This window comes from Chrysochloris asiatica, unplaced genomic scaffold (assembly GCF_000296735.1).
Source record: "Chrysochloris asiatica unplaced genomic scaffold, ChrAsi1.0 scaffold00082, whole genome shotgun sequence".
Taxonomy (NCBI): Eukaryota; Metazoa; Chordata; class Mammalia; order Afrosoricida; family Chrysochloridae; genus Chrysochloris; species Chrysochloris asiatica.
This window is the reverse complement of record NW_006408600.1, coordinates 7,947,304-7,972,481: the sequence shown is the minus strand read 5'-3', so window position 1 is coordinate 7,972,481 and position 25,178 is coordinate 7,947,304. Positions and strand designations below refer to the sequence as shown.

General features: G+C 41.9%; 1 protein-coding gene and 1 pseudogene across 1 annotated transcript in view; one reads left to right on the top strand and one right to left on the bottom strand.

The window, feature by feature from the left end:
- Positions 1-2,855: 2,855 nt before the first annotated feature.
- LOC102812021 lies at positions 2,856-14,645 on the bottom strand (annotated as a pseudogene).
- Positions 14,646-14,913: 268 nt separating this feature from the next.
- The window catches only part of PARP8 (poly (ADP-ribose) polymerase family, member 8), a 279,531-nt gene continuing 269,266 nt past the window's right edge, over positions 14,914-25,178 (top strand). The window contains exons 1-2 of the mRNA XM_006865763.1: positions 14,914-15,004; positions 15,965-16,019. Of these exons, the coding sequence (XP_006865825.1) occupies positions 14,914-15,004; positions 15,965-16,019 (146 nt within the window). The remainder of the gene's footprint in view (positions 15,005-15,964; positions 16,020-25,178) is intronic.

Below are 25,178 nucleotides of genomic sequence, written 5' to 3'. Positions count from 1 at the left end.
TTGGACATGTTGTTAGGAGGAAACAGTCACTAGAGAAGGATATCATGCTGGGTAAGATGGAGGGTTAGAGAAAAAGAGGAAGACCCCCAACAAGATGATTGACCAGGAGGCAGCATTGATGGACTCAGGTGTGGCAACAGTAATGAGGTTGACCCAGGATTGGAGATTGTTTCGTTGTGCTGTGCATGGGGTTGCTATGAGTCGGTTCTGACTCGATGGCACCTGACAACAACAGCAACACTGCCTTAAAGGAGTCCTGGTATGGTGCTGTGGGTTAATGTGCTGGGCTGCAATGTCTGTTTGAACTGCCAGTTCTGCGGTTCAAACTCACCAGACTCTATAGAGCGCAATCTATTTGATGGCACTTTATAACAACAAGACTGCCTTAAAGGCCTTTCAAGATCTCTTCCTCCAAGGCAACCCATTAACACTAACCTCACTTTCCTTCACTCTACTTCAGCCACAAAAGCAAACAGTCATAGTCAACCAAGGCTCTGCAGAGAACTCTCATTGGCCTCTACTACTGATAACATATGGAACTGTGGTTAATGTGCTAGACTGCAAAGTCAGTTTGAACTGCAAGTTTGGTGGTTCAAGCTCTCCAGTCATTCCCTGGAAACCCTCTATGGGTCCAAACCTAATCGATGGCACTTAACAACAACAACTGATAACACCATCAAGTATGTGTGAGGGGAGACTGTTCTTCTCTTTGTTAATCCCCTTTCCTTAACTTGTCATGGAGTAGCTGAGGTCAAGCTTTTATTTTTCTAAGGATTGGATCATTTGAGAAAGAAAGTTCAATGCAGAAAGGGAAATATAACTGCCACTGTGGTGCTGTAGGATCAGCCTGGATAGCGAACCACAAGATTAGAGATTGAAACCCACCAACTACTCTTAGGAACTGACTCGAGGGCATTAAAAATCAAATCAAACTGATTACCAAGATGATTCAGTCTCATAGAGATCCTACAGGACAGAGTACAATTGCCCCATAGGATTTCCAAGGTTGCAACCATTACAGAAGCAGCACACTTCAATTACTGCATCACAAGGGCTCCTAACTGCCACTGTTTTTGCTGTTATTATTGTTAAGTGCCTGAATATGTTCCAGGGAGTAGCTGGTGAATTTGAACCTTTGATCTTGCAGTTAGTAGTCTAGTGCTTATAAGAGAACGACACACCAGGACCCCTAATTGCCACTGTTATTATTGTTAAGTGCTGTCAAGTGGGCTCTGACTCATAGCAACCGTGTATAGGGTTTCTGAGGAGTGGCTGGTGAGTTTGAAGACTGAACTTGCAGTTCAAACTGACCTGGAGGTTTTGTGTTTATCCTATGGCACCACACCAGAACTAGAAAAGGTTATTTTGAGAGTGTGTGGGCCCCAGGCCCCCCTCAGAATTCGTTTAGGGCTTTTCAACAGGTTCAGTTGCGTTCCACTCCCTGCTTAGAATTTACTTTCCCAACCCCGATGTGATGTGCTGAATTTGAATCTACATTTTATAGAGTCTTATAAGATGGTCTGGTGTAGGAGAAACACTGGACTGCTAACTACACAGTTGGAAATTCTCTGGGAGAAAGAAGAAGCTTTCTACTCTGATAAAGATTTATAAAACTCTATACGGGGTCACCATGAATCAAAACTGGCAGCATCGGGTGGTGGCAATGGACAACACTACTAACCACAAGGTCGGTGGTGGCACAAACCCGCCAGTTGCTCCTTGGGAGAAAGACGAGAGTGTCTGCACCTGTAAAGATTTATGGTCTCAGAAACTGTCTAGAGAGTCACTATGAGTTGGAATTGACTTGATAACAGTGAGCTGGTGTTAGTTATAGATTCTTATAGATTTTCACATCATACAGTTGGATTTAATGCCAAGTTTCCATTATTTTACTTGTCTTCAGTTTCTTCCCACATAGTTGAGGAATTTACTTCCCCCCCCCCCCTTTAATAAATTCCATCTTGCTGGGTTGGGATTGTTTTTTTATTAAAGTGGTGGGGGCTTTTGGATTCAGCTCTATTAGCCAGAATATCGATTATTATCTTCAGTTTACTTTATAATGCCATCAGATCCCTCCCTTGTGTAATGTCAATTTTTACTTACTTAACAAACTAGTGAAGCACCTATGCAGTTTAACGTGTTTTCTCATTGTTGTTGTCGTGAAGTGCTGTTGAGTTGGTGGCAACTCATAGCAACCCTGTATAGGGTTTCCCTGGAGTAGTTGGTGGGTTTGAACTGCCACCTTGTGGTTCTAAGTCTAGTGTTGATTTAACAGCACCACACCAGTGTTAGAAATGAATCCCGATGTCACGTAAAAGACACTCGGTGAGACTAAATTACCTTGGCAAAGCAAAATTTACTCCTGCAAGAGGGTGCGTGCGCATAGCCATACATACAGGAACAGGCCAGCGAGCACACCGAGTGGGCAGTCCACTCGAGTTTTTAAGCCCTTACGCGAGTCTCAAGGCTGTGTCTCACCCTATTGGCTAGGGTTTTGACTGTACAATCTTTTCCCTTACCCAGTTGGCTAGTTCAAATTTTTAAGACGTGCATTCCTACTTTAGGAAAAGAAAACGAGAGCAATCATAAAGTCTTTACTCCAGGAAATAGTTTTAAAAAAAAAAAAAAAAAAGAGAGAGAGAGAGAGAGAGAGAGAGCGCGCGCAATCATAAATTCTTTACTCCAGGAAGTAGTTAAAAGAAAAAGAGATCAATCATAAATTCTTTACTCAAGGAAATAGTTAAAAAGAGACTTTCACAATTTCTCCCCCTTCCTCCTGCCCCCCTGTCCCCCGCCCCCGCCCCCTTATTTTTTTGAAGAGAGAAAGGTCACCCGAATACAAACAGGAATTTTTTTTAAACTTCTTCATTCTTTTCTTCAAATTCTGCAAGGAGATGTTGACTTTGGTGTTTATATGTTTCTAAGTGAAAAAGGTTATTTTGGTATGGGGGTGGGGGATGTTTAGATAAGGCTGTTTCTATGAGTTTTAGAACTAATCCTCTTATACAGGGTATAATACAGCATCCTATTAGAGTTATTACACTGAATATGAAAATTAGAGAGGTGAGGACCAAAGTCATAAGCCCTTTCCATTTCCCAAACCATTGTTCCATGATATTAAGGGGTCAACTATGCCTAGATTTTCAGCAAGTTCATTAGCTAAGGTGGTCAGCCCTTGTAATGCTGTGGTAATGGGACCATCAGGAACTGTGTTACTGGGAATGAAAGTACAACATTGGACTCTGATCATGACACATACTCCTCCTTTTTCTGCTGATATCATATCTAGGGCTAACCTGTTTTCCCAGGCCATTTTGCCAGTAGGTCCTAATTGTTCTGCTATTCCTCTTACAGCATCCCTGTTATAATTTACAACTCTTTGTTTATTATAATAGATGTAGTCAATCCAGTCCACACTTTTGTTAATGGTTGACCACCAGAATAATACAGATTCAAACCCTGCAGCTATTTGGTTTCTTGCTTTGAATTCATTGGGTACCCTCGGGGAATTCCTATACTGTCTATGTAAGCATTGAGATCAAAAGACCCATGGGGAGTAGTTACACTTCTTTTGGCTTTAAGTCTGTTTCCTGTAGTTGTTGGTTGATGGAATGCCAGGGTGAAAGGGATGGTCAATTGCACCAGAGAACAGGTGCCATTCCAATTTGCCAGTAAAGCCCCAAATAATTGTTTCCCATAATACCACCAGACATCTGCTGGAGGAATAGCTAGGGCTGACTGATTTTGGAGCTCTTCAAAGTGTTTGTGTTGGCTGCATCCCATCAGGTTTCCAATGAACATCAAATTCCCCCCATGTCTGGAGAGACACGAAGTGAAATTGACATTGGAGGCCGGAGGCTTAATGGTCCTCAGGGACTGACCCATAAGACCCCTGACATTAGGGAACGGTAGTGACAATGAGTTACAGGATTCATTGTCCCAGGTTATGGGGTCCTGGAAGAGAGCAACCATACAGTGCATGCCCTGAGGGTCTGAGGGCCATCAAAGTGGAAAGGGGGCCACTTGGGCTTCCGGTTTTCCTAAATAAGAGCATAACAATTGCTCTTATTTAGAGTGCAAACATAATATTTAAACCAGTCCAACCAAGCATTCTCATCCCCATATCCTGTGTCTATAGCTACAGTGTGTCTTAGGTCTTTAACTTTGTTAATTGTTACTTTGGAAGGGTCATTTCCTGAACTTAAGGGGGTACCAGATCCGAATCATTTCTAGGATTTTCTGGTTTGAGTTCTATCTTGAGTAGAGGTAGGGCTTGAGTTTTGTCTAATTAGTTTTAGAGAGAATACCCCTATAGGATCCTGTAACATTGGCCCCCAACCCACAGTCTCCTATTATTGAAGGTTCTCTCGTCATGGTTTTGGGATCATTTATAATTAAAAGTAATGGGTTGCATTGTAAAGGTTTACAGTTGTTGGGTCCTTGAATGAGTTGGATTTTGTTCTTTAGTGCTCTCATAGAGTGTGTAGATGGTGGGTTATAAGTCCACCCTCGATATTGGGTCGCCCACCACACATCGTTCGGTCATTACAGGGGCTCTTTAAGGCACCATACTTATATTTACGTCCCACTGCTCTGTAGGGGCAGAGGTATTTATCAATATTAGGCAACTGCCTCTGAAACTCCTCTTGTCCGCATGGGATGATAGAACAAGCATCAAACTGAATAGTCAGGGGAGAGTTGGCCTTTTGGTCGGAGTGGGTCCTGGAATCACAGTCCATTTTTCTTGAGTAAGTAAGGGGACTTTCTTTACTTGTTGTGTGTGATGAGTCCAGCCCTTTCCTGTGGTATGAACCACAGTTTCTGTGGTTAAAAGCACCAGAAAAAGTCCTTCCCAAGTTGGCTCCAATTTTTCTTCTCTCCAGCTCCTGATTAATACATAATCACCAGGGTGATGAGGATGTACCAGGAACTCTAGGGGAGGTGTCTGCACCAGGAGACCCTTTTTCCTAAGAGAAAGTAGAGTGGTAGACAAGCCAAGTACATAGTTTTTGAGGCACTGATCCTTTGCCTCAAAAGTAGGAAGGTCAGTAGTAGAGCTTAGGTAGGGTAACCCATAAAGCATTTCATATGGGGATAGGCCAATAACTCTTCGAGGGGCTGTTCGGATTCTTAAAAGGGTTATAGGAAGCCATTTAGTCTAAGGTAACTTAGTTTCTAAAATTAATTTAGCAAGCTGATTTTTCAGAGTTTGATTCATACTTTCTACTCTACCGGAGGAGGGAGGGTGCCGGGGGTATGATATTCCCATTTAATTCTAAGAGTCTGTACAAGTCCTTTGATTATTCTAGCAGTAAAGTAACTACCATTATTTGAGTCAATGTTCTCAATTAAACCAAACTGGGGTATAATAGTTTCCACAAGGGTCTTAACTACATTGTTGATAGTTGCCCCTGGTAAGGGAATAGCCTCTACCCAATGTGTAAGGTGGTCTACAATTATGAGGAGGTACTTGAGGTGGCCTATTTTAGGCATTTTTGTGTAATCAATTTGAATGCTCTGGAAAGGTCGTAACCCAGGATTCCTCCCTCCCAGAGGTGTATCTGCCTTAAGGCTCGTTTGTTTGTCTTGCGACATACAAGACATGCCTCAGAAACCTGTTTAGCTAAGGTATAGATGGCCATGCAACCGTAAACCCAAAGGATTCAATCACACATTGCCTGGGGACCCCAATGGCTACCTTGATGTAATTGCATCAGGATTTCTCTCATTAACGGTTTAGACAGCATTTCTCTTCCATCAGACAATAGCCACTTGCCCTCTGGATTCTCCTCTGCCCCTATTTTCTTCAATTGCTCTTTTTTTCACCTGGGGTAAAAGTTGGGGTGGTAACCGGGGTGGGAAGGTATGGTGCCAAATAAAAGATAGGTATCTCTGGGGACAGAGCAGCCTGTTTGGCCATTTCATCTGCTAGGTTGTTGCCTCAATGTTCAAAACTGGGGCCCTTTTGTTGCCCTGGAACATGGACTATCGCTATTTTTTCAGGTAACTTTAGTTTTTCCAGTACCTGGAAAGTACCTTGTGATTAGATCTTGCCCTCAGCTGTTTATTAGTCTTCCTTCTGCCCATATTTTTCCAAATGTGTGTACTATTCCAATAGCATATTTCGAGTCCATATAAACTGTCCCCTCTTTTTCTTGTCTTTTAGGGTTTGATTTAGGGCAAACAATTCACAAGTTTGTGCTGACCAATTATTGGGAAGTCGACCCAACTCCACCACTGTGAGGGTTTCACCATCCACTACAGCGTATCCATTGTGCCTTGTTCCTTCAATTATTCGGGAAGATCTGTCCACAAAAAGATGATGCCCAGTTTTAAATGGGGTCTCTCTAAGGTCAGGTCAGGCTTTTGTCTGGTAATCAGTGATATCCAGACATTGATGTTCAGGGGTCCCACCTTTGGGATACCCTATTAAAAAGGAAGCTGGGTTTAGAGCTTCAACAGTGGTCAGAGTTAAGTCATCCCTTTCCAATAAGATTGTCTCATATTTTAAAGTCCTAGAGTCTGTGAGCCACCTTCCCACTTTCTGATTTAAGATGGTCTTTACTTGATGAGGAGTATGATAATTAAATTTCCTCCAAAGGTTAATTTTCTGCTTTCTTCAGTTAGTAAGGCAGTGGCCGTTACCGATTGGATACATTCTGGCCATCCCCCAGTAACTGGGTCTAGTAGTTTACACAAAAAGGCTACAGTCCCGCCAAGACAGGGGCTGTGATGAGGGCCTGTTTTAATTCTTCTACCTGTTGCATTTCCTCAGTGGTCCAGATGAGAGGATCGGGCCCCTCCTGGGCTAGCTTAAGATAAAGATTTTTAGTCTTTAGGGTATATGAATCAATCCATATGCAATAATATCCAACCAACCCCAGGAACTTTCTGAGTTCTTGTTTGAAGTGAAGGTTATAATTCCTTCTACCTGCCCAGGTCCTAATCTTCGTCTCCCTTGGCTGATTAGGTGTCCTAGGTATTTCACTTCAGGTTCCACATATTGGAGTTTGTTTTTGGAGATTTGTAGCCCTTGGGAGGCCAGAAAATTTAGGAAATCTATGGTTATATTAGTGATCTCCTTCTGGTTATCACCAGAGAGGAGAAAGTCATCTACATAGTGAAGGAGGCACATAGATGGGGGAAAGGAAATATTTTTCTAGTATTTGTTCTAGGATTTGACCGAATAAATTTTGTGAGTTGGTAAACTTCTGTGGGAGAGTTGCCCATTGATATTGTTTCTTTCCAGAGTGGGGGTCCTCCCATTCAAAGGCAAACAGGTCCCTACTGTCTTCTACATGCCAGAAGGCATCCTTTAGTTCTACTACACTAAACCATTGGTGATGGTAGGGAATGTGGCTGAGTAGAGTATATGGATTAGGGACTACAGGATGTTTGCTTTGCACTATTTGGTTTATAGCTCACAGGTCTTGAACTAAACGATATGAACCATCTGGTTTCTTTACTGGTAGAATTGGGGTGTTGTATGGGGACATACAAGGTTGGAGGAGTTTGTCTTGAATTAATCCTTCAATTACAGGTTTTAATCCCAACCTGCCTTCAAGGAGGATAGGATATTGTTTCCTTTTTGTGACTTTTTAAATTAAATCTGAATAGGAGGTATTTGTACTCCTCCTCTATTCTCCTCCTTAGTCCATACAATCTGGAAGCCCCTGCTGAGTCTTCTAAAAAGGTTATAATTTCTCTCTGTAGCACAACCTCTGAATTAACCAAAGGCGCCTGGTAGGATTTACCAACATAAAAGAGCCCTTGACCATCCTATTCCTCGTCAAATGTCATAAGGGGGATTATTTTCTTTTCCCTTTCCCATTCTGGGCATTCCTTTTTGAAATGTCCCCCCTTTCTGCATTTAAAGCATCTGTTTTCTCTTCTTTCTTTAATTACCTTTGGGTTCCCGGACCTCTGGTTTGATCCTATCAGTGGAGGTTGGGGTCCTGTGACTGACTTTTAGCTATTCCTTGGATGCCTGTCCAAGAGTGGGCAGCATGATTTTAACTTTTTGTCTCTGTTTCTCTTCATCTCTTCTTACATATACCTTTTGAACCTCCCTCAACAATTCTTCCAAAGGTCTATCTTTCCAGTTCTCTATTTTTTGTAATTTCTTTGTAATATCAGGCCAGCAATTAGTGACAGAATGAAGCTTTAACATTCCTTGTCCTATAGGATCTTCTAGGTCTATCCCAGCATATCTCCTCATTTGTCCTTACTAAGTCTTTCTGGGAATTCTGTAGGTCCTTCATCTTTCCCTTGCTGTACATCAAAGACCTTGGATACATTTTGGGAACAGGGCACTGATTCCCTGATTCCCTTTATTATCATCTCTCTCAGGCCTCTCATGTTACCCCTGTGAGCAGCAGAATTAGTGTCCCATTGGGGGTCCTGGTTAGGAATTTAATGTCAACAGCTGGGACCCCAGGGCCCGCAGGGTGTTCACAATCCCACTGCTGCCCTGAGGATCATGGTCCTTTCCTCCCCTGAAAAGAGGATCCCGAGAATGGACATTAATTCTGCACAGGTGTATAATTTAGGACCCAGGAACTGATCCACTTGGTCCACGACCCCATATGGATCCTCAAGTAATGGTCTCAATTCTTTTTTAAAATTCCTTAATTCAAAGCTAGTTATGGGCATGTTAACAAATTCAATTCTTCCTCCCCCTAAAGGGACTTCACTCAGTGGAAAAACAGGCTGAGACTGAGCTTCAGGGAGAGGAGGAGAGGGGGAAATTTTGGATATCCTTTTGTCATTGTTCTATTTCTTTTCTAAGTTTTGGCAATGATGGGTGTTTTAATGGGGGAAAAGAGACTGGGGGAGCTTTTCCGGGAGGCTAGTGCTGTATCAAGGGTGGGAGTGGGTTCATCAGGTGAAGCTTGGGACATAGGATTATAAGGGGGGTAGGGAGGAGAAGGGATCCCATGAAGGGGGTTTGGTTTCTTGGGCCCATTCTCCTTCCCTTTCTCCTTCCTTATTTTTAGCTTTAAGGGGGAAAAGGGCAACTGGGCCCTGCCTCCAACAGAGAGCATAGTCAATTTCTTCCTGAGGCACAGGGCTTTTATTATTTACATAATCAAGAGTTGACAAATCCGATTCTCACATGTGCCAAATTTGGGCCAAAAGATAGAGGGATTGAGGATGGGTTCCTGTGTCCAAATAAAACAGCAATACCTAACCATTTGTTGTTTTTTCTTCCCTTTAGTCTGACGGTTCTCTTTCCAGTATTTTAACACTAATCCCAATGGACTATCAAGGGGGATTTTGTTGGTTTTGGTTCCATTTTCTCTAGAGAGTCTTTTACTAGTGTTATTTCCCATCCTGGCTACCTGGCTGTGTTTACAAAGAGGCTCAATCCACCCTTATACTTGGAGGTTTCTCACGGGAATGTTGGACCCCTCTTAGCAACTGGCGTGTTGGTGTAAACCGCAGACTCAGATTGAGTCCTTGACTTGATTCCGCCCTCAGCCAAATTGAGGTGGTCACGGAACCGCAGATCAGGATTCCACACTTGCGTCGTATACAGGGCACGTCTCATTCACACACACACACAACTCAGGGATGTCCCAACCACCAAAGGAAGGAAGTACTATTCGTTCCCAGGTTTTTCTTTACTTTTGGTTCTGCACGATGTTACCTGGTTGCCATCTGGAGCTTGAGTTGGCCTTTTGCCCACTTTGCCAAGGGTCCGGATATATTCGTTTCCTTGGGAGACTTCAGCAGATCTCACCCAAGGGCTGCTGCAACTAGACAGCAGGACGCATGTACCTCAGAGGAGAAGGCTAAAGCTGCTTCCCAAAGGGAATGGGAAATCCCAGAAGGGCCCCCAAATTGTTAGAAATGAATCCCGATGTCGCGTAAAAGACACTTGGTGAGACTAAATTATCTTGGCAAAACAAAATTTACTCCTGCAAGAGGGTGTGTGCACATAGTCATACATACAGCAACAGGCCAGCGAGTACACCGAGTGGGCAGTCCACTTGGGTTTTTAATCCTTGACGCTAGTCTCAAGGCTGTGTCTCACCCTATTGGCTAGGGTTTTGACTGCACTATCTTTTCCCTTACCCAGTTGGCTAGTTCAAATTTTTAAGGCGTGCATTCCTACTTTAGGAAAAGACAACTAGAGCGATCATAAAGTCTTTACTCCAGGAAGTAGTTAAAAGAAAATGAGAACAATCATAATTTTTTTTTCCCCTCCCACACCAGGAATCCATTTTTGTGCATAAGAGAGTTAAAAACCTGTATAGGACCCTCTGATTTCAAAGATACATTTGATTTTTATAAAGGAGGCTGATTGAGAACAAATGATCTAAAGATTTGAGTAGAGTGGGAGACAGAATAGGGTAAAAAAAAGTATACTGCTGTTGGCCAGTGTCTAGGTCATGTCATTAAAGATGGAACATAAAGCGTTGATGCCTTGGTATTGTTTTTATTAGACAAATGTGTCCTGCAGAAATGCTTATTGGAGAGAAAGGTCAGTTTTGTTTTGTTTTTAAATTTTAATCTTAGTCGTTAACAACAAAATATTTAAACGATCATACCTTAAGATCATGAACAGAGCAATACTATCTATGCTTAACAAAAACAAGACAGTTTGTGAAGTTTGGAAAAACAAATATAGGACAAATCACAGGAAGCCTTACTTTATGGAGTCAGTAGTAAACCAAGAGGTGATCCAAACAGAAAATATTGGATAACTTGAAAAATATTGCATATGTATTGGTAGCAAGGGTTCTATTTGAGAATGTAAAAATAGAATACTCACTGCTATTGAGTCAATTCTAATACATAGCAACCCTAGGTAGAGTTTCTGAGGTAGGTTTTAAACCCTAGGTAGGCTTTAAATCTTTACTGGAGAAGAAAGCCTCATCTTTCTCCAGAGGAATGGATGGTGGTTTTTTACCCTGTTCTGACTCCCACTCTACTCAAATCTTTAGATCATTTGTCAACCTTATGGTTATCAGTCCAGCGCTTACCCTACAGCACCACCAGAGCTCCTTAAAACTTGGAATAGAAAGAGACAATTTTAAAAGGAATCCTTTTGAGTTACAATAGATTTTTAAGTACTTTAGGGAAGTTAGATCATAGAATGGAAGAAGGAAGTATTCCAGAGACTCAATGTTGGGGTGGAAGAGAAAACTGTATTTTCTGTAGCCAAGGGGACTACATTAAGCAATATACCCAGGAAGGACTTGTCAGGATTTCAGGAGGGAAATGCTTCGTTATGCCTGAAGCTATAAGACTACATCAAAGGTTGCAGTGATCTAGGTAATCTAGAGGAAGGATTTTTTTTTAAACTCACAATGAATATGCTGTGTCTGAAGCTGTACAACAAATCATTTCATAATGTTTTCTTTTCTGTAAGATGGAGTTGGACAATTGTGAATAATTGTTAGCAGAATTAATTGCGATGATCACAACTGTAATTGTAAAAGATGTGTAACTAAAAGAGGGGAATGGTTAATCTTTCATTTCAGAAACAGATAATCCCAGGACCATCAAGAAGGAAGAGCAGGAGTGAAGTGTGAACTCTCTTACCTAGAAAAGCAGCAACAGCAGAGAAGGTGCTGCAGATTGTACCCTTTGGCCATTTAAGTAAATGTATATATTTTTACTTTGTAAGTGTACTTCAAATATTTTTGTCTTGTTAATTTGTGAAGCATAAAATGTTAATGGAGAGCCACAGGAAGTAGAATAAATGTTGTAGGGAAGGGATTGTAATCACTGAGATGAAATAAGGTACATTGTTTGATAAATGTAGAGTCGATGATCTTGTTTGTAAACCTTCACCCAATTCACAATAAAAAGTTAAAAAAAAAAACATGAAGGAGTTGGCGCACATGACAGCTCATCGTTTTAATATTATTAATGCTTACTGTTATTAAGCAAATGGTTTATATGTTGCTAAGAATGTACAGAGCAAAAACATATACCAATTCAAGTGTCTACATATATATTTCAAGGAGCTCTGGCAGCATATTGGTTACAAATTGGGCTGCGAACCACAAGGTCACCAGTTAGAGACTATCAGCTGTTCCACAGGAGAAAGATGAGGTTTTCTGCTCCTGTAAAGATTTACAGCCTCGGAAACCCTGTACAAGGTCACTATGAATTGGACCCGACTTCACGGCATGTAACCACCACCACCACCACATATATATTTCAGAGACATGATTACATTCTTTAAGTTGTCTAACCATTCGCTTACGCTTCTTTTCTGAGTTGTTCCTCCCCTATTAACATAAACTCACTGGTGTGGCGCTGTGGATTAATGAGATGGACTGCAAAGTCGCTTCAACTGCAAGGTCATTGGTTCAAGCTCACCAGCTGCTCCTTGGAAATCCTATACAGAGTCACTATGAGTCAGAACCATTTTGACGGCACTTAACAACATCTGCCTTCTAAATTTCCTACTTAATCTTTTGAATTACTATTATCAATTTGATTCCATCTGTTGTTGTTAGGTGTGAGAAGAAACGTTACGGGGTCTCCCAATGGTTGTTGCACTTGGGCCCATTGCTGCTGTCTCTGTGCCAATCTATCCAGCTTCTGGGGGAGGGTCCTCTTTTTTGCTGACCCTCTATTTTATAAAGCATGCTATTCTTCTCCAGGGACTGGTCCCTCTTGACAATATGTCTGAAGCATGAGAGATGAGAATAACAGAAAAATGTGCTTTATTGTCTCCACAAGTTGACTTTTTAGCATCTTGAAAATTCATCAGTGGGGACAGTCATTCCGGACTCTCCTAAACATCAGGTTGCCAACTGTCAGAATCAGAACTGGACTGACGAAGGATCTGAGCCAGTTTGGCAATTCTTCGGTACTTATACTGAAAAGGAAGCTGACTGGGTGCTTATAAAGGATTCCTGGTGTGGTGCCGTAGAATTAACATTGGAGTTGGGAACAACAAGATTGGCAGTTCAAACACACCAGCTGCTCCTCGGGAAACCCTATACAGGATCACTATGAGTTGGAACTGACTCGACGGCATTTATAAACAAAAGAAGCTGCAAGAAAAGACCATTCATGTAATGAGCCAAATTTAGGCCTCCTTTCTGTAGTCCTGGTGGTTAAGCACTTGGCTGCTAACTGAAGGAAAGGCAGTTCAAATCCACCAGCTTCTCCTCGGGGAAAAAAAGCCCGGGTGACCTGCTTCAATAAAGATTATAGTCTAGAAAACCTATGGAGCAGTCCTACTCTTGTCTATAGTGTCACTGAGAGTTGGGAACCAATAGCGCATGACTCAGTGGAGAAAAGATCAGTAGAAAAGTGTCAATAGGATTTTCATGGTGTCCTGCCCTAGGGCATATGGCAATTGAAAGGTGAGGCAGCTACATCAGTCTGAGGTGTCTTTACGCAAAACTGACCCCCAGAGTCAGGATAATATCTCACTTCTAAACATGACAACAAGGATTGTAGCAGCTTTCCCTTGACTGATGGGCAAAGGGGTGATTTTTTAAAAACAGGTCCGATAAACACCATCTTTTAGGAAGACCCTGGCATATGCCAGTTGATTCTGCCAATTCTTTCTGAACAGAAGAACTAGTGTGCTCTGGGGAATGAAGGAAGTCCTTCAAAAGGGGCTGCATTTCATAAAAGGGGCTGAGGAATCTTGGTGTGGCACTGTGGACTAATGCGTCAGACTGCAAAGTCCTTTGAATTTTAAGATCTGTGGTTGAAGCTCACCAACCAGCAGCTCCTTGGAAACCATATGCCTGGTCTCTATGGGTTGGAATCAACTTGAAGGCACTTAACAACAACAACTACAAAGGGGCTGAACCCAGGGGAAAAGACTCAGGAATTAAAGGACAGGAGGGTGTAATTTCTGGAGTAATTACAAGGCTTTTTCCATCCTGCTTCATGGAACAACAAGGAAAGCCTTGTTCATTTTATTAAAAAAAAAAAAAAATTTTTTTTCAAAGATTTTTTTCTTTACCGTCATTCTCCCTATCCCAGACAATCCAGTGTAGGTTTTCCATATGACTCATAATTCCTTTCAAAGGAGGAGCTGAATTCATAAAACTGATGGGTGAGATGGGGTAAACGCTGGGTGCCCCAAAGTCATTATCTGTATACACCTTGTCTTGCCCGCCCCAATTGTAAAAGTCGGGGGTGGGGAAATCCAGCCTACAACTCATGACCCAACCAAAAAATCAAACTCACTGCTATCAAGTCATTCCGACTCACAGCAACCCTATAGGGACAGAATAGAACTGACCCATACGGTTTCCAAGCGACTGCCACATCGTTCTCCTTAGAGAACCTGGTGGGTTCGAACCTCGGACTTTTTGGCTGCTGAGAGAGAGCGTTAAGCCTAGGATGGCAGATATTATTAAAGCGTCTGGAGGCCGGGCTGGGCGACTGCCTGAGCGGCAGGCGCGGGAGGGTCTGCGGCGGGCGGCGCTGCAGTAGCAGCCTCGGCCCCGCCACCGCTCTCGGGCGCGAGTGTGCGCGGGTGTGGAAGGCCGGCTTGCGGGCCGCGAGGGGTGTGCGCGCGTGAGCCCGAGCGGGGCTCGCCCCTCATCGGCGCCCGCTGCCCCGCCGGTGATCGCTCTCCGGCTGTCCCCAGCACCGTCGGCCCCCCACGGCCGTTGGTCCGGGCGGGGGAGGGAGAAAGTGAGACTCGGTGTCATCACCATCCATTGTCAGGAGGGGAGGAAACTGGAATCCAGCAGCGGCGAGCAGCAGCTGGGCGGTCACATCTGGGAATGCAAAGCAGACCAACCCCCCTCCACCACCTCCTCTCTCTCTCTCGGGATCACTTCCGAGACCACTTCAGCTTCAGCCCCTGCCTCGGCCAGAGGTTTCATTTTTAACTGAATATTTACGAAAGCTAGAAGCGTGCGAGGGGGGTGGGGTGGGGTGGAAATAGCGGCTGCTTTTTTTCCAGGGATTTATTTCATGGGGATGTGTTCAAGGCAAGAGCGAATTCAGAAGGATATCGACGTCGTGATCCAGAAGTCTAGAGCCGAGAAGGACTGTCTGTTTGCAGGTGAGTTCTCGCCTTTCCCCAGCCTCGAACCCAACTCCAGCTTCCTCGGCCGGCCCGCCGACTCCCCCTTTCCCAGTTTCCTGACCGCGACGTGTGTGGTTGGGGGTGGGTTGCATGTCCCCATTCCGTGGTTCTTTGGGCAACAGCTGCTGCAGCGAGAGCAGGAGCCAAAAGGGGGAGAGGGCACCAGCGTCACCTCCCCAACCCTCTGTAGGGGCAGCCACCAGTGTTCGGGACAGAACCCCGGTGGCCCGAACGGGGTTCGAGGCAGAGGAGCAGTGCATTAAAATTTTAGTCCCCTTGCCCCCCAGCAGATGGCTGGGAGCGTCCAAGCCTGTCTCCCGTTTCCAGCAGCAGTCGCCGAGCTCGGCGGGCTGGACCGCTGGGTTTGCGCAATGGGCTGAGAGGCGGCGGCGGCTGTAGTGGCAGGGAACGGAGCCCGTAGCGTAGCGCTGCGCTCGTCGGCTGCGCTCGGCGCCGAGGCCCCCCGGCGGGAAGTGCTGGGCCGATCTCCGGCTCCTTCGACTCCCTGCAGCCCACCCCCACTAGAAATGCGTTGCCCGGGAAAGAGAAGGGGTTCCCCTGATTCCCGAGGCTCCTCACACCCCTGCCTGGGGGTCATTTTTCGTCCATTTTGCTCCCCCAGGAGAGGGATCTGGTGTAGCTTTTACAGCCTCGAGCCCGGCGGGGACCGCTTCCGGCCTCCCGGACTGGGAAATTCCCGCCGTTGTCATGGCACCCGGCACTTGTTGCGGGGGGCGGCCTTCCCGGTACTACTCTGCCGAGGTGAGCGGCGTGCCTTTCCGCCAGGCATGGAGAGGGGACCTCGCCGCTCTCGGGCCCCTCGCTACCTCCCCGCCAGGCCTTCCTTTCGTTCCTAAAAAAAACTGGGGCCCAAATCATGAACGGAGTTAAAAATCAACACACGGGGTAGCTTTTTAACAGGACTTTTTGTTTCAGATTTCAGATACTCAGACTCCACCTTTACTTTCACCTACGTTGGCGGCCCCAAAAGGTATTTATGTGTGTAGAGTTGCTTCATTTCCTGTTCACACGCTGGTGTTTCCTTTGTTCTTAATGCGTTCTGCGTTCCAGTGTATTTTGTTGTTGTTGCTGTTCTTCAGCCACGACCCAAGCCTGAAGTGCCCTGGGTTTTAAATTGCGGAGGGGACATGTGTTTGATTTCAAATGTTTGTGAAAACCACACCAAATGCAGTGATCAGAACTCTTACACTCTGGATGTTACAGGGTTCTACTACAGTAATAATTTGGCTGTTGATACAGTCAAGTAGGTGCTAAGCTGGAATACTTAGCATGAAGTGAAATGCATAAGGTGATAAATGCCACGAAATAGTTTGGTTTCAAGTAATGATATTGGTGAGTTGGGGCTACACATTTCCATGTTTTCTAATGGTTGACATAAACCTATAATCTGCCAGTTCTCCACAATGTTGTCTTTTTCCTTTTTTAAAGGAGTGGTACTTTGCTTTTCACATTGGTTTTAGCAAAGAATTTGGATATATACCTAAAGTGTATGACTTCTTCCTTTTTTGGGGAAAAAATGAGAGATGCTTATTTTAACATTAAACTATTAACAATTTGAAAGAAGATTTTTTTTTTTTTAAACTTTATTTTCGCCTGTTTATCCCTTTGGGGACACAGTGTTTTGAAAGACAGTCCTCATATATGGACTGTCAGACCTTAGAGGGACCTCTGACCAGCCCTGCTGTTATAACTTGACATCTAACATTTGCTTATATTCCAAAATAGCTTTAGCTAATGGCAACATTTAAGAACATATACCTTGCAAAAGAAGGTTTCTTTAAAAACATTTTTTATAAGGTTGGAATCAGTGTGAACCTTTAAAAGCATTTTGCTTTTCCTTAATGAAGCTTTAACTAAAAACTATCATGTTATATATATACTGAAACAGAGCAACGACTTCTGAGGATGGCTAAGGACCAGTAGTGTTCTGTTGTACACAGGGTCCCTGTGAATCAGCACTAACTTGAATGCACCTAACAACAAACAATAATATATATATTGGTTTATTTAACAGTTAAAAATAAAACAGTGAATCACTAAATTTATATTGATAACTTACTTTTGGGCGGAATAAAATTTCAGTATGTCTTCATTGTCCTTGTAATTAGCAACAACAAATAATTAAATAGGAGACTCAATTAACTTAATGCTGCTCCTACATTTAATATCCTCTTGTATAATTTTAACAGTTACAATGTGCTACACATAAGTGGCCCATTGTAAATATTCCCCACACAACTGGGTAGGTATCTGCTCAAATGGCCTGTTTTACAATTGTTGCTGTTCTTTTTGTGAGATATGTGTGGTCGGGGAATGAAAGACCTGTGTGGGCTTTTCAATGAACTAACTTTCTGATTTTAGATAAAATACTTGAGAGTTCTTTTGGCCTCAGTTTAGCCTTCCTTATGTGTGCAAAGAGGGAGTTGAAACAGACATTTAAACTGTAAAATCTGCTAGGTATTACACGAAGATTCCTTATCAGCAAATTATTGAAGTGGTTGTAACATAGCCAGACATGTAAGGTATACGGTCTCCAGGAGCAAGACCTGGGTGTTGGAATGAAGGATGAACGAATATAACATCAGTTTCCACTGTAGAAACAAACACCATGGAAGTATACCATAGTGTTCTTAAAGTAAGAGATGCTTCTTTTTCTATTTAATTTTGTTAAAGGGATAGTATTTTCTTTTGTTCCTGGCTTAAATTCCTGGAACTTGTATATCTAATGTGGAACAACCTGTAATAGGAGAAAGATAAGCGGTACAAGTACTAGCATGACTGATTGTCTTCTCAAACCTGCTTACAATATATAGAAGGTTTTGTAGTATAGTAAAGGTTGATAATCCATTTATGGTTTGCAGTTCATAGTAAACATTTTCCTGAAACACAAAACAACGAAAACATAGATAAGTTATATTTTTTTCTTTACTGTTATTATAATCTGATATTTATTACCCATTTTCCATTCTGACACATCAGTTGAATATTTAAAATTAGAATAATTCTCATGATTTAATGTGCTTATCAATTCATAATGTTCAATTAATAGTGTAATTTCAGGTAAACTAGGCTTACTTTACCATTGGAAGAAGTGCAAGTATTATAGAGAAATAGTATGTAACTATCTTGAAATGTATTTAACTACCATTTCATATAAACCATTGAGAACATATTTCAAAAATAATTTTTGATTCATGTTGTTGATCTTACTGAATATAACCATTTTTTGCCTAACACTTTTCAAGAATGAATTGTATTTTGTTCTAAAGACAAAACTTGTTCTTGTATACTTTAAAAAAAAAAAACAAAACACAACAAATAATATTGAGAATTTTTTTTTTTTTTTTTTTTGGCACATGCATTTCTTATGTTTCTGAGGATGAAAGGAAATGCTAAAAGTGGTTTTGCTAGGGCTGGTCAGTGACCTAGTAAATTGACCTTTTATTTTGAGGGCTTCAGAGAGATAATGTTTGCTAGCATCTGCCTTTCCTTCTTTGTGGTCTTTAAGTGAGGGATAAAGGGGAAAGAGATGGCCAATTGGAAGACTGATTACCCAGTTTTCCCTAATGGACAGTCTCTAGAATTATTGTTCTCATTTTTAGATGTACGGACTGAGACTTAAAGTTTAAGCAATACCCAGTTAATTGATGGAGCTACCCTGGAGCCTTTTGCATAATAGAGCTGTGCTTTCTCTTCACTGGTCTTTCCAGCCTTTGTGAACAAGCAGACAATTTTTAACTTCACAAATTATGCAGATACTTACTTGAAATTTGTCGTTTTAGTATCTGTTGCGATATACTTAATGAAATAGAAGACCTATGAATTCTTCAATATTGTTAAACATTGTAAATTTGATTATTAATAACACCTACATATGCTTGGAATATTATAGCATATATATGGCAAGATTAATTCATTCTATCAGTGAGTTTAGAACACCTCTGATTCCCAGACTCTGGGATAACTGTATGGTTTTGACTCATAGTAACTCTGTATAAGGTTTCTAAGGCTATAAATCTTTGCCGGAGCAGAGAAGTCTCATCTTTCTCCTGCTGAGCGGCTGGTGGGTTTGAACTGCTGATCTTGTGGTTAGTAGTCCATTGCTTATATCCTACAGTGACACCAGTGCTGTTGTTGTTGTGTGCTGTAGAGTTGCTTCCGACCCATAGCGACCCTGTACAGGGTTTCTGAGGAGTGATTGGTCGGTTTCTAACCACACATCTTGTGGTTAGCAGTTCAGTGCTGATCCTACAGTGCCACACCAGGACACTCTTTCTCTCTGTGTATATATACACACACACACACATTACTTTAAAGCGTCTGATAATTTAAGGTTTAATTTGCCAAAGCCAGGGCCAACGTGCCTTTAGTATGTAACTCAGGTGGTCACACAGGACCTTAATCTAATTTGGTGTTGTTATTGTTATGTGCTATCGGGTCGGTTTTAACCCATAGTGACCCTGTACAGGGTTTATGAAGCTATAAATCTTTACGGGAGCAGGAAACTTCATCTTTCACCCACTGGGCGGCTGGTAGTTTCAAACTGCTGACCTTAAGGTTCGCAGCCCGATTTTTAACCACTACGGTACCAAAGTTCCTTAATTTAAGAAGGGCCCTATGTTGATTAAATGTCCTGATACCACCATCTTCACATTCTTAATTATTTTTTTGTCCTGTTAATTCTTAAATCATTTTATCTTTGAGTTCACATCTTGGTAAGGCAAGTCTGTTGGGGCAATGGAGCATGAATGTGAGAAGCAAACCTGCTGGGTGCAGCATGGTTCAGACCTGCAGGCCCAGCAGGCAATAATCCATGCACCAAGCACTGGACCCAGCAGCAAAGCATGCCTCAGTGTAGTCTGGGATGCCAGGTTGCAACAGTAATTTCTTTTAGAAGGATCAGAACGAGGCTGGTCCCTGTGAGGTACAGATTTCCCAGATGTCTGACTTTTCCAACATGTTATACCACTCCATAATCCTGGATATCAATCATCACTCCTCCCCTCCCTCATGTCCCAGGGTTCTTGCAGAACTCACAACTGTCAAAGGAAAGGCCTTGCAATTGTGGAGGACAGCAAGCCCCAAATCCGTAGTCCAGAGATCAGTCTGGAGGATTCTCCTCGCCTACATAGTCTCAGGAGCTGAGGAACCCTAATTGGCAGGTCAGGACCCACTGCCGATGCTGTGGCTGTTGATGAATCAGGTCAGGTGATAGACCACAAGTTGCACTGGAAGTCAAACGGAGATGAGCCAGATGCAACATTCAGAGCAAACGATTTTTAGGGTACATCTAGGACTATAAACCAAGGGTTTCAGTGCAAATTAGAATCTTATAATTTGTATGAAAATTATAAGGTTATGTAAAAGTTATTCCTTCCTTAAACTTTGTCATGCTGTGATTGCCTGTCTCTTTTTTCTTTATTTCTCCCCTACTAAAGTTTCTAGCAGTAAACTTGTTAAAACCACAACTATTCTGGATTTGGGTTCTTTATTGCATTTGGAGTCAGATGTAGCATTAGGCATGGAAGTGTATGGGAAGGCTACTGGAAAGCTGAGGGAGGCTAGGGAAGCAGGGTGAGTCCCTGGGGTTAGTGTTAACAATGACAAGGAAAGAGCAAGGGTAGCCCAATGGGCCTGATAAAACACCACTCAGGGATTCCCTGACTGCAAGCTCGAAACAAGGTAAGTATTGTTAACTCTGAGAGCTTAAAAGCACATAAATAGAAATTGTTTATTGTAAAAACTGGAGAAATAAGAAAACCAAAACCAAGCCACACGACTCTTCTTGCTTCTATTAACTTAAAAAATACTGTTTTGAAATTTCTTTCTATATGCCTAGAAGATAGAAATTTCATATATTTATGCTTTTCCATAGATTGTATTATACTGTTTGAAACCTTGCTTTTTTTCATGTAGGTGTATGGCATTTACATCTTTCCGTTAGAAATGGTACAAGAAATATAAAGCAATGTTTATTAAATTGAGAGATTACCAACCAGGGAGTGTAACTGCATGATTTCTCGTTTAATCTCTGGCTGAATGTTCAAAGTTGCTTGCATATGTTATTAGGTGCTGTTGGGTTGGTTCCTCAACTGTACATACAACAGAATAAAACCCTGCCTGGTCCTATGCCATCCTACAATAGTTACCATGTTTTAGCCCATTGGTGCAGATACTGTGTCAGTCTTTCCGTTTGTTGTACTTTGATGGCTTGTGTGTAACTGTGATGTTGGAAGCTATGCTGCTGGTATTTCAAACACTAATGGGGTCACTCATCATGGAAAGATTTTAGTGGAGCTTCTAGACTAAGACAGGAACAAGGATCTGACAAGCAACTTCTGGAAAATAAAAATGGCCAGGAACAACCTTACGGACAACAAGAGGTGCATATCTCTTAACTGTGTAAACAGAAACACTTGTAGTCGTAGGTAAATGTCCATCTTTTGAATTATGACCCATTTTAGAGGTTTCTGTCCACATGTTTCAGAGCACCAATCATGCAGCTTAGAGCAGTGCTGCACAGCTCCTCAAGAACACCATGCCTCCTCTTCTCCCTCGTGGGAATACTCCTCTTTATCCTAGCTTCCTACAAATCTCCCTATTTCAAAGCAAGTCAGCCCTCATCATTGAGTTCTCCGCTAAAGCCGAATTCTCTGAGAAGTCTTCCCTGGCATTCTTTCTCTTACCTCTTTATTGTGAATTGAGTGAAGGTTTACAGACTAGATCACCCATTTTACATTCAACAAGTCATACATTTTGTTACATTACAATGATTGCAATCCCCTTCATGTACCAGCAGTTAACAATATTTACTTCACTTTAGCTCTTATATTCCTCTCCGTGCCTTCCACTACCTTCATTTCCTTCTACCAGCCTCCCTCTTGTTGTATATTGCCTTCCCCGCCACCCAAGTTAACATTTGTCTACCCTTCTCTTTCCTGGTATGATTTTGCTATATGTTTCTACACCTGTCGCACTGTATTGTGCTTGCACTAGACTATCTATTTGACTGTGATGCTCTTGGACACAGAGATTCTTACCCCTAGCACAGGATTGTTGGGTGCCATTGAATCAATTTAGACTCATAGTGACCCAGTGTGACAGAGTAGAACTGCCTCCTTGGGCTTCCTAGAAGGAAATGGGAGCAGATCTTCCGGTCTTTATTTTACAGAGCTACTAGGTGAATTCAAATTGTCAGCATTTCAGTTACCAGACAAGCACTTAATGGCCATGCCACCGGTGCTTCTGTGATGGTTGTGTGCCATTAAGTTGGCTCTGACTCATAGTCTGACTGTATAGGGTTTCCGAGGCAGTCTTTACAAGGAGCAGAGAGCCTTATCTTTGTTCTGCAGGACGGCTGGTGGGTTTGAACTGCCCACTTTGCTGGTTAATATTATAGTGTTTTTCTTACAGTGCCATGAGGGCAATATAATTTCTTAATTAAGATGTGTTGACAGAATTAATGAATGATTAAAGATTTCTGGTAGGAGATATCCAAACACTTCAAAGAACCCTTGATCTGATGATATCACTTCCAGTAGAATTTTATTTGAATCCAGGATGACAAATTGCCTGGCCAACTTATAGCCCTGTTCTCTGGGTCACATGCTCAAATGCTCTCTGGGGAGAAACATAATGCAGTTGTTTAGGATAATAGGAATCTGTGGGAACTGTGGCATATTTTAGAGTTTGGATGCGGAAATGATTACATTTACTTTTAAAAATTAACAGCGCTCTGGTGATCAAGCAAACTTTCTGGGATTTCAAATCCACTTGGGCTTAAGTTTGTAATTTACTAACTCATGGGGTGACGTGGAGAGATTGCCAGAGCACATTTATTGTCTTTTGTTTTTCTTAAAAATGAGAAGAGTGTGTGTTTGTGCACATGTGCATGTGTGCGTGTGTTTATGTTGGAGTGGCGTTGGGTGCTAGAGTTCAGAAGTAATCCCATAATCTTAAAAATATTTATTCCTTTTCATTATGAAAGAAATATATGCTCATTTTAGATATCTTAGAACATACAGTTAGTTTGAAACCTTCAAGTGCTTCTTAAGGATGTCATGATGAAAAGAGTGATCATTTTTTTTTACATCAAATATTAATATATTCCTCTTGGCAATGGGGCTTGATCAGAATAATTAATTTGTTACATCAGTTATTATCCAAATTATTGCTATTTTTAAATTTTAAAAAATGAGTCCACATTTGTTAATCTGTAGGTATGGTTTTCTGCATGCTGAAATGAGCTAACGAAGAGATTTTGCATAGAATACACCTGAGTTCCCATGCAACCCAAATGTAAAAAATACAAATTCACAAAAATTCAGGTGTTTCTGCTGTAACACAATATCACTGTTTCAAAAGAAATCTTGCATTCTGCAAAATCAGACATTAAAAACAACAGGGCTTGTGGAAAAATGATTCATGGAAAATAATTAACTTAAAAAAGCACACGTGTTCCTTGGAGCGCTCAGAACCTACCCTACATTGGGGGACAGGGTGAGGCGTGTGAAGGAAACTGAAGAGCGGAATAAATATCTGGGCTTTTGCACTCCCTTTTAAAATAAAAACTGGTTTAGCTCTTCTCTGTTCTATATAAAATTTTCTGTGAAAAAGGTTTCATTTTTAGATGGGACTTAAAACCACTGACCTAAAATAACCACTGCTTTTATATAGGTGTAGCATTATTGAAGCATACATATTAAAACATATATTTAAACTCCATTTATTTCATGGTTTAAGGTTAATACTTTTAATATTTATTGAGCCAGTAATGCAATCTCTGCTGTACTCTTTATAAGAAAGATAAAATTGGTATTTTGTCTGCTATTTTACATTTTACAGCTAAAGAAATGGAGGATTGGATAATTTAAGTAACTTACAGTCCATGAGAGGCAATCCAGAGATGTATTTCAGTGAAAGTCAATGTTTATGTAAGGTTGAAGGGGCATTGGTTGAACTGGCATGACTAAAATAGTTGGATATGTTTGGGCATAGGGAAGGATTGCTAATGGGATGTCTGCCAGGGACAGCACTGAAAATATACAGGTTTGCAGAAGTGCCTGAGCTCAGTGTTAAGCATAATAATCAGAAGATTATGTACATTGGCTGTGGAATCTCTATGCAAATATTGTACCAATTCATTTACATTCCCCATAATTTCCCTCTGCAACATAAAACATAAAATCAAATAAATGGAATTTCATCAATTCTAAAAATATTTTGTAATTCTCTGCACAGATTTGCTTTTGTGTAGATTGTGCCTTAGTGGATAAATCTTTGTCATAAGATAGCTGCCACTGACTTAATATGCAACTTTAGTCAAGTGTTGCTGCTAATAAGAGCTGTCAAATTGGTTCTGACTCAGAGTGAGCCTGTATAGGGTTTCTAAGGGGCAGCTGGCGGGGTTGAAATTCCGACCTTGTGGTTGGCAGTCCAGTGCTTTCCCTACAGTGCCACATGAGGACTCTATGAAATTCTCCATTTTTCATTCCCTAAATTTCTTTTTCTTCCCTGTATCCCATAGAAAAGTAAGACATGTGTTTTTTATTAGTAAGATTGTCTTTCTGATTTTGTGACATAATATAGGTTTTCTGTTCAGTCATATTTAAATGCTGGGCACCTCCACTTGAATGTTTACACTCCAACATATCAAAAAAATTACAACAGTTTCTTCTTGATTGTTGGTGTTAAGTGCTGTTGAGCCAGTTCTGACCCATAGCGACCCTGTATGGGGTTTCCAAGGAGCAGCCGGTGAGCTTGAACTACCAACTTTGTGGTTCAGGCCAACCTTGTAGTCCAGCACATTAACCTACAGCACCAAAAGACTTCTTTACCAACCTTTCCTTGTCTTAGTATCTCATCTTTGGAGCCAGGCACCAGGATGGAGGGCTCAGATTTCATAAGCCCAATCTTCCAGTTCACCTCTCCTGAAGCTTTCCAGATCTTTACTTTGAAACAGTGTTGACATTATCACCCCTCCCTGTGTCAAAACTGATCACCTTGACGTTTTCTGTAACCCAGCATATTTTTGCGTAGTTTGGTAAAAGTGAAGAGGACTTAAAACATTTACCGATGCACATCAAAGAGCACAGCCTTCAGTATGGATTACATCTCAGAGTAAAGAAAA